The 10,279-nt window shown below is 38.9% G+C and overlaps 1 protein-coding gene across 2 annotated transcripts; it reads left to right on the forward strand.

The window, feature by feature from the left end:
- The first annotated feature begins 297 nt into the window (after nucleotides 1-297).
- LOC149602627 (uncharacterized) lies at nucleotides 298-8,963 on the forward strand. 2 transcript variants are annotated; one of them, XM_089860830.1, is made up of 6 exons: nucleotides 332-384; nucleotides 453-614; nucleotides 5,540-6,236; nucleotides 6,309-6,651; nucleotides 6,706-6,931; nucleotides 8,137-8,963. In XM_089860830.1, exons 3-6 carry the CDS (start codon nucleotides 6,210-6,212, stop codon nucleotides 8,588-8,590), a joined length of 1,050 nt encoding a protein of 349 aa, XP_089716956.1. In that variant the 5' UTR covers nucleotides 332-384; nucleotides 453-614; nucleotides 5,540-6,209; the 3' UTR covers nucleotides 8,591-8,963. The 2 variants fall into 2 exon arrangements, with proteins under 2 accessions (XP_089716955.1, XP_089716956.1); XM_089860829.1 differs by having other exon boundaries at nucleotides 298-545.
- Nucleotides 8,964-10,279: the final 1,316 nt, after the last annotated feature.

Raw genomic sequence — 10,279 nt, forward strand, 5'->3', positions numbered from 1 at the left:
TAAAAATATTTTCCTTATTTTTCAGCCTGCTACCCGCTCTCTCTCAACATCAACTTCAGTGGAGTGTTGTCAGACCCTTGGTGAGTTAAATTTTTCAAGAACTGATTGAAACTGAACTACTAGCCTTTCTCTCTGCAGTTATTCCGCTCCAAACTTGAAAGATAGCACGACTAAACCATACATGACCCTACAACCTCTCGTCCAAATTTTATAGTTCATTTGTTAAAATTTTCATTTCAAAGTTAAAAAAGGTAACAAACAAATCACCTCATTAGAAATATTTTCCTAAATTTATCATTATCATTTGCTAGGAACCCTTATACATAGCGAGTAACATCAAAGGAGGAGTTGAGACTCTTATCTTTCCCGTATAATTGAGCGAACGTACAATTTCAATAATTCCGATGGAAACGCCATGGAAAATTCAGACTTATGTCCGTTCTATTCAATAGGCCTCGCTTCCCCCTCACTACCCATTTGCACCTCCTAATTACGGCAATTTTCCTCAACAATCGGTTTGGTATTCAGATAAACCAATCAAATGCGTACGTATTCTTACCAACGAAATATAAGTCAATATAATTTCAAACAAGAATACTTCCACGAATATAACAGTGAGTAGCAGGGGTGCATGAAAGCCTTTCGTAGTACCGTGTATGTTTACGACGCTATCTAACTTCCGGCCCCTTTCATTTTACCCCCCCCTCTCTCCGAGAAAATTACTTCGGCTTAGAGAGAATTTGGTTTCCCTTCACGCGTTTTACCCTAGGAGGGTGGCACTGCAGTAGGGAAAGTAACAATTTTTTAACAGGTAACGTGTGCTACGAGTTCCCTACTGTCTATCTCCTGGTTTTTATTTGCTATTGGTGTCATTATAACTTCAGAAGATATGTTCCATGGGTTTGTCATTGGTAATTGAGAGCTTGTCATGAAATAACGTAGGTAAAACGTCATAGATTCTCGTAAAGCGACGCTTGATGAGGCGTTGTCAACGACTTAGTACACTGTCTAAATAGGAAGATGAACTGCAAAACCAAGTGCAGTCAATTCTCGTGTCATTCTCGCACTAGCTCTTAGTAAGTCTTTAGCGTTATCGCTAGTGTCATATGCAACATATCTTATGAACTTATGGTGTCATTGAAACTAGTTTTTATATTGAACAATCAATTCTCAAGTTCAAATAAAAAACTGATTATGTTTATTCTATCTTCGAAATACACAAATCAAGTTTCTCAATCTCACCAAAAAACCCACCTTAAGGCGATAATCTTTTGAAGGAATTTTTCATTAATTTCATATTACTTTTTTTCTACCAAAAAACCTACTTCTGAAATGTATATAAATGAAGCGTATGTTTCTTTCAATATCACGACCTATGGTCTAATTCACTGAACCGTATCCATATACATTTTACCCAAAAAATTTAAATAAAAACTCTGCTGTAGGCTTACTTATATATTTAGTTTTGCGAGTTTTCGTTTAAAAATTCCAATTTTAAATTAGCGTCCGGGAGAGATAACCTAATTACGAATATCCTCGTGTAATTACTTAATACGTTGGCTCTCGAGACCAGTAAATGAGGAAAGGTGTAATACGAAGTGTTAATGTATTAAAAGAAAGCCTTACAGTTCCCCGAAACGAGGCAAATAGGGCAACATGAAGAAATGTTACTCTTTTTACCAAGAATATGCGACTATAATCCGTCCAGAGTCTAAAGACCCTGTCAAATTTCGGAGGTAAAATAGAGGTTTAGACAACCCTGAGTAACAGGACATAAAAGGGGTTTGACGACCCTCAGTATCGGGACATGCAAGGTGTTAGACGACCCTCAGTAACGGGACATACAAGGGGTTAGACAACCCTCAGTAACGGGACATACAAGGGGTTAGACGACCCTCAGTAACGGGACATACAAGGGGTTAGACTACCCTCAGTAACGGGACATGCAAGGGGTTAGACGACCCTCAGTATTGGGACATGCAAGGGGTTAGACGACCCTCAGTATCGGCAGGGGTAAATAACGAAAGGAGTTACAGACGCTAGATTCCGTAGTGTAGAATACAGTGGGACTTTGAAACGTCATAGAATTTGTAACTAACGTAGTGCCATCTTTGGAACTGTATTGTAAATAAGACCAGAACCTTAAAAGTTTTGCCTTAAAATCTCGCGCCGCAAGGTATTCTGGGTAAAGTAAAATGGCGGGTGTCGATGTTGTGAAGTCGTCTCATAAATCAACCCAATATAATTATTATATTCAATCGCGAGTAAACAGCGATTTAAAGAAGAAAGATAAGTCAACAATTTGCAATTTGAAGCCGGGGAAATCCTCAAAATGTGATCAAACTTGTTTTGCCGTAAGTGCGCGGTTACAGACAGAGTCGGCCCAGTGAGCCAAGGCTTAGTGGGAACTGTGGGATCAGGATCATCGACTGTATCTGTGACTAAAGAAATTAAAACAACTAAAACTGTATTGAAGGATGCAAAAACGACATTTAATTCCATTTCATTATCGAATAAGGAATTTACCAACTTTAAAGTTGCATGTTTCTAATTTGAAGTGCACCTTAAGAATAAGCTTTACTCTAAGCCTAATTGTCACTCAGTCGTAAGCAGACGAACACTAGCAGACGAATACTAGCAGACATTAGAAAATCGATATCCCAGCATGCCTTTCGAATCTTTGCTGCCACGCTATTGGTTGGAAAATATCATACTTATTTTGAATTATAGGCGGCGCGACCGAGGCGTTTTCTCTTTTCTGTGTCTACGTTTGAAAGTCCCACTGTATTCTACACTACGGAAGCTAGCGTCTCTAACTCCTTTCGTTATTTACCCCTGGTATCGGGAAATGCAAGGGGTTAGACGACCCTCAGTAACGGGACATACAATGGGTTAGACGGCCCCTCAGTAACGGGACATACAATGGGTTAGACGACCCCTCAGTAACGGGGCATACAATGGGTTAGATGACCCCTCAGTAACGGGGCATACAATGGGTTAGACGACTCTCAGCAACGGGCCATACAAGGGGTTAGACGACCCTCAGCAACGGGTCATACAATGGGTTAGACGACCCTCAGTAACGGGACGTGCAAGGGGTTAGACGACCCTCAGCAACGAGCCATACAATGGGTTAGACGACCCTCAGTAACGGGACATACAAGGGGGTTGACACATTGCCTTCTTTGCGCAATGTCATGATACAAAAATACTACAGCGCAGGTGCCAAAAAGCAAAATGGAAGGCAAAGTTTTACCTCGGTGTCTTTCCCTCTTAGTTACATCATAATGATCTATTGACCAAGGGACATGCTTTAGCATAATAATATTCATAGTTTAATGTAATAAACTCTAATGCTGCGTAAGGTAGTACCTAGAGAAAATTAACTTCTCGCAAAATTTTAGGGTAAGGCCGGTTTGGGCATTTTTCTAGAATTAAAGCCCTAAGACGAGGAGGTAAAGGGTGAGAAAGCGATGAACCTTTTAATTTCATTTCGGTGTCTTGTAACCCTATCTTCCCCTATTAAGTTTCGTATATAGAGGAGAAACTTTTTAACTTTTTAAAAGTCCGGTAGTAGTGCGGGTAGGCAATAGGGAAACTTTATTACTTAAAGAATCGTCCCAGAAACGTTTTGCAATAACGTCAACGTACTGCTCTAAGTTCCCCCAGTATGCCATGTTGGTTTTCGCCTGTTGCACTCGTAGCTTGAAATCAACTTATTTTAGAAAACAGCCAAGTTTCGCTTCGTAGCTAAGACTAAACCAACCAAATTCGCCCGAGATAAATTAATAAAACCTTTCCCACTCAGGGTTTGTGTGGTGTGGTTTTAAGTACGTATACACTCAGTCTTCTTCTTCTTAAACCTAACTTTGTGCAAAAACCAAGTAACTTACTACCAAGTAACCTTATAGAGATATGTCTTTTAAGGGTTTACTTTAGGGTTCTCGCTTTTAAAATACCCTGTCGACTTTCCATTTTAGGTGGGTGTAAAACAATGCGATATATATATGTGTGTCTCTTGGTAACTCGCTAACCAATTCTCTTTGTATCGCCGATTTACGGGGGAGAGAGAAAAAACAGGATGTTAATCCCTTCCCGTTCTGAGAACATTTTCTTGTTCCAAGAATCCCCGCTCGTTTTCCTGTATTCTCTATTTTAAACTTATTGTATTATTTGTCTACGTCTATTCAATTCAATCCCCCTCATACGGAAGTTTTGAGCTTTGTTTCAAACCATAATTTAATATTAAACCAGTTTTTATTATTCCTTATCATATTTATCTGGCCAGCATTATTCGTTATTACACTTTAAATTAATTGACTTTAGTGTTTAATCTAAATCAGTTTCATCTCTATAACAAGATAGGAGATGTTTGTGTTCGCAAATGAATCAAACTCTGATTAAATCTAATATAAACTTCCTGGGAAAATACATTAATACAACAATCTATATTTCTTAAGAAACGTCAATTAAGGGTACACATCTTGCGTACGATGGCAAGCTAATTAAATTATTTAAATTCTTAGCAAACGAGCCATGAAATATTAAATTAATTTCGATATATATCTTAATCATTACTCATCGTCGACTGAAAATTTCAAATAAAAATAAACCCCGCATAGATAATCTCAACCCTCCGGGTCGGGTCAGCTTAAACTAGGCAAGATACGAGTTGTATCGCTCTAATTAATATAATAATTACATATTCAAACATCGTTTCTTCAAAGTTTATTTGCATAACTTGATGAAAAGGGACGTTATGAAAGTTAGTCGACTGGGAATTAATTGATTTTGAATATTACGTATATTTTGGAAGATTCATCTAATATTAAATTAAAATTTGAAAATTGCCAGCGTGGATGGATTAACCAAATGTAATACGAATGGCTTCGATGTCAATTAAATAAGTATCGCAATTGCCCTTAAATAATTTCGCAAGGACTACCTAGGGCGTAGTAGATTTACAATTTAAACAAAATGTTTTCGAATTAAAAGTTTCGCAATTTAGTCGATTTCACTTTCTTCGCTACCATTATCTGAGTTTATTTCGTTACACGTTCAAATCTTTTAGAGCTAACAATCGAAAAGGTCTTTCTTTGCATAATTAGGCCGTTGCCACGGCTAATTTACTACGAATAAAAATGATTACTTTAGAACTCTATGATGTTTTGTTTAGAAATATGACCTAAAATATACTTCACATCGACAACCACGAGTTACTGTTTATCGAGAATATTCCCAAGTTTACCAATTAATCGATAATAACGTTTAAAAGACGCTTATAAAATACATCATAAGTTTATAAGACATATTCCATAAGTATGACACTTAGAAATGCTAGAGACTTGCTGAGAGCTAGTTCAAGAACGATAAGCGAGGATTGACTACACACAGTTTCATGACAGGCTCTCTGTAACCAGTGACAAACTTATGGAACGTATCTTATGAACTTATGAATACATTAAATTATGATAAACAAACTATAAGGGTAGTCGAGACGCGGTACAATTTTATGGCATATTTCACCCCAATCTGACAGCGTTACGGAAAGAAGCCCAGCGTTACAATCGAATGACAATAGGATTACACGCCCCCGTGACTTTCACTCTCGCTATCGTGGTAAATTGACCATTTTGGAGCCAAACATTTTAAATTCAAGTCGACAAACGTTCATTTAGATTTCAATGGAATGAAAAACGTTGCGTGAAAGAATGATTTTTAATGGTAACTCGGGGAAAAAAATCGGTCACAGTACTTGCCACGGCTTTACCTGAAGGAGAATATTACTTTCTTTTGACGAAACTTTGAAAGAAATTTTGCAAAACAAAACAAACGTCATTGCTTAATTTCTAAATAACCACTTTAATAAGTTAAATTAGTGGATCGCCAAAAAGTAAAACGACGGAAGAGCAAGTGGTGCGAGTAAGGTCAAATCGTTTTTGCTTCTTTGCGTACCGTATTACCAGCCTCGCGAAACTGTTCGACCTGAGTGTTTGCGCCACGACGGGGGATAAATGGGGGTTAAATCATTTCAAAGAACTTAATTGAAGATGAATAAGACTGTGGCCTTAAATTTCACAATTCTTTGGGGGATTTATGACGCAATGGGAGGAGTTTGCACCCCTAGATACTTTATGGGTGGGGGTATATAAATACCAAATATTCCTTTCAAAAAAGTACAGTTGAGTCCAAGACTTCACAGGATTTACATGGTGTTCAGGATGTTTACAAAAATGGTACTTGAAAGCTTCCCAAAAAATTATATACTGCATTTGGATTAATATACCGTTATTTCTTTCTACTTGCAGACCTTCTGGTCATTGTGTACGATCGCCATCTTGGCCGTAGTTAGGGGTCAAGAAGGTCAAGCCGTTGCCCAACAACAGGGTCAAACTCTCATCGTGCCTATTAGCTTGGAAGACTTAATCGCTGCGGAGTCTGAATACGCTCCAGTTTACGATAGTGAGGGAAGTTACGGACACTACGTCCCTAGCTACCACGCTCATGGTCACGGACACGAAGCCAGTGGTCATAAAGGATACCATAAAGGGTACGGTGGAGAACATAAGCATCACGAGGATAGCGCTAAACACGGAGGTCAACATCATGATCAGTATGGAAAGCACGGTGGACACCATTACTACAAGAAAGGTACGTAGTGATACCTTACACGACGCGTTGTTTTCTAACCTATCTTGATCACAGGTGGACACCACGAAGACAAATTCGGAGGAGATAAAGAAGGACATTCTGCCCACGGACACAAAAAGAAGGGTCATCACGACCACAAGGTTCACGGGGCTCAGGGTCACGCCCACGGACAAGCCGGAGGAGATGTTCACAAAGACAAGGGACACAAGAACTTTGGAAGCAAGAAAGTGTACCACAAGGAAGAGTACGACAACCATAAGACCTACCACGATATTTACAGGTTCGTTACTTAAATAAATCACCTTAATATGAGGGGAATAAACACGCGGATAGTGCCTCATTAAAGGTGCGAGATCAAAGACATTCTACAGAGACTTTAGTTAGAACTTCTCTCTGGCAGTGTAAACCAACGCTAAGTTCCGCTGATAAGTTAAACTATAATCCCGTTATATCGCTACTCTTTCACGTACCGTAGTTGGTGAAACATATAATTAGGCAACGCGTTGGGATCAAGAACTTTAATAAGTGCTACGGAGGCGCTGCAACTGGTCTCGAAGAAAGAGGGGCGGAGTTACTCCATAGTTTACGAGAAAGCATGGTTTGGGGATCCCGCGAAATCTCAAAGCCAAAATATACTTAGAACAAAGAAAATTATTTAAATTAGTAAATAATTGATACTTGGATATGGGAAAACGAGGTAAGTCCAATACTCGGGGATTTACACGTGTTCAACTTGGAGATTCATTTCAAACCATCAACTCTATAAACCGTAGTTAGTTCTAAAGAGATCGGAACATCGACTAGAAATTGGAGCAAAGATGCCAAGGGGTTGGAGGGAACTAAGTAATCCTTGTGTCTGCACTTCTGGCTTTGAGAGGATTAGCCTTTGGTATACCAGCCCGCTATTCCTAAGCTGCCCAAATGGTGACCGACAACTTAACCTCGAGGCGGAAAACGCGGGAATTAGTGTTCCATTTGGAACCAAATTCGGGATTTTATTCGCCTTCAGCTTAAGTTGTCCAAATTTTGCTATTTTTGACAGTTTAATGATTGGAAGGCACTGACGCTCATTAGTCCGCTATCTCGATTTGGATGATAGAATTCCCTAAACAATTAGTCTATGATTGGGATTAAAATGCCTGTCATTAGAATCGAAAAGGGATTTATTTAAAATTTAATCCGTCTCCTCTGACTTTTAATTCTTTTTCAAACTTAACTGAGATTATACGAAGCTTAATGAGTAAATGGGCCTCGCTTTGAAAGGATCTGAAAAGGGTTTAATTCTGGTTTTACGTCGTCATATATAATAGCTACTTTAAGAATGCGCGGACCTAGAAATTAACCATCAAAAGAAAAACTAACTTGGCCATCGTCTACTACCAACTTCAAATTTGAGAGTGAACTTCGAATTTAATTTAATCCTTTGAAACTTTAGGTGAAATAAATTTCAACTCAACTTTCTAAACTATATTTGAAATCTTCCAGGGACCGCGATTATGCCAAGAAACATAAGAACTTCGATGAGCATTACGGCGTCAAGGGAGCTAAACACGGTGATGCCCATCACGGCGAAGAATTCTTCAAGCACGGTCAACACGCTGATAAGTACGGTAAGCACGGATACGGACAATACGAGGACAAACACGGTGACCATTACCACAAAGGTGGAAAGCACTACAAGAATGCCCATGGACATCACCACCACGGTGGCAAATACGGAAAGCAACACGGCGATAGCGGACATCACGACAAACAATACAAGAAAGAATACGGCAAAGGACACAAGCATATTGGAGGTCATCACGGTGGATACGGTGGGGGACATTATGGAGGTGCTGTAGGTCACGGCTATGCAGGAATCGCCCCATACACCGGCTACTCGGGTCATCATGGGGGACACCATGGTGGTCACGGATACGGGGGCTACGGATACCATTAAGTACTTATAAATCGGACATAACAATAATATAAAAAACCCGCATCAACTAGTCTGTATAACTCTATAACCTTAATTTAATTTTTTCGCTACATTTCACGTTTTAATTTAGTTGATGTTGGTTTTTATACCACGAATTACAAGTGCATTCTTGCCATATTCTGTTATATTTTACGTGGATATTTACAGCTTTCATGGCATTAATGACGGCTCAATACAACTAATTCTTATTTATTTATAAATTATATATATCTAAATATTTTTTTAAAATTGTTTATAACTTCATTGTACAGTTATCTCTTCATTCTAGACCTAACGCTTTGTAAAAAAATATATTTTCCTCACTCGCAACTCTCAATAAAATAACATCATACTGATAAAAATTGTTAATAACTGAATTAAATATCTTTACTTTCAGTTGAAGTTAGTCCTAGAGACACTTCGTTATTGTGTGTTAAAGGGTTAACACACAACCAAGATCACAGACATATCTCTCTGGCTTCAGTATTGACTATATCGTTTGGGGGTATTTGAGAAGTATTATCTATACGGTCTCGCCAAGCCAAGTCACTATTTATATCGTTAGCCATTGTGCAAATACGACGGCACCTTAGCTAAGTTAGTTTTACGATCGTTGGCTCGTCTACCTCGCTGCATGAGGTCGTTAGCCAAGAAAGGTTCGAACAGCATACAGTGTGGACATTAGATCCCTCTAGTCCTAAATTCATCCGTCCAATGTGGAATAGGAAATACAAACCCATCTGACTAGGCAAGACCAAAGTATCAATATGGACAGAAGGAAATAAACCCCAAGTAAAACCGAAAAGATTGGTAAAAGATCAGAAATTAATACAGATTCAGGATGGTTTGAAATCAATCGCGTGCTATCGTGAGTAGTTAGTTCCTAAAAGGATGACGACATCTTATTATTTTTAATCAGTTAAGTTTTTAGGAACTTCAGCTTTGAATACTTCTGGAAATTTAGCGTATAAGGATAGGAAGCAGCTGGCAAACAGGACGATAGATCCCTGGCTAGTTAACAATCAAGCTAGAGATAACAGCGAACCAATATTCTTAAACATATCGCTTTATATAACTACCCCATAGCTGGAGTCCGTTCTCTGGTAGGCTAGGAACTAACGCCTGGTTGGCCAATTTTCAACACGCGGTTACATCATCCGAGCATGCACCGCGCTATGGCCACCGTTAAGTATTCGTCTCATTCAGAACTGAGTTATGATATGGGAATGAGTAGGGGGAAAGTTCATGCAAAATGTACAACAGTAAAAGAGTAATAAGGTTTTCGAAACTATTTGCATTGACTGTAGAAGGAGTTGAGTGCGAACCAACTTGAAGCGGCTTTATAGGCCAGTTTCTAGTTTTCAGGGGTATTCTACATTGGTATTTATATTTGTACGTGTACTGGTGCTTGTATTTGTACGTGTACTGGTGCTTGTATTTGTACGTGTACTGGTGCTTGTATTTGTACGTGTACTGGTGCTTGTATTTGTACGTGTACTGGTGCTTGTATTTGTACGTGTACTGGTGCTTGTATTTGTACGTGTACTGGTGCTTGTATTTGTACGTGTACTGGTGCTTGTATTTGTACTTGTACTGGTGCTTGTATTAGCAAACAACACCACCAGAAGCGTCTTAATGCGTGAACCGATCGAGGCTGCTGAAATCGCTTAG

This window comes from Phalangium opilio, unplaced genomic scaffold, assembly GCF_054372755.1.
Source record: "Phalangium opilio isolate 3A_F unplaced genomic scaffold, DU_Popi_V2 ptg000354l_1, whole genome shotgun sequence".
Classification (NCBI taxonomy): Eukaryota; Metazoa; Arthropoda; class Arachnida; order Opiliones; family Phalangiidae; genus Phalangium; species Phalangium opilio.

Coding starts and splice junctions, on each gene's coding strand:
- LOC149602627 (XM_089860829.1), top strand. CDS start 6,210: ATGGTGTTCAGGATGTTTACAAAAATG. Junction 6,237..6,308: donor TCAGGATGTTTACAAAAATG/GTACTTGAAAGC, acceptor TTCTACTTGCAG/ACCTTCTGGTCATTGTGTAC. Junction 6,932..8,136: donor ACCTACCACGATATTTACAG/GTTCGTTACTTA, acceptor GAAATCTTCCAG/GGACCGCGATTATGCCAAGA.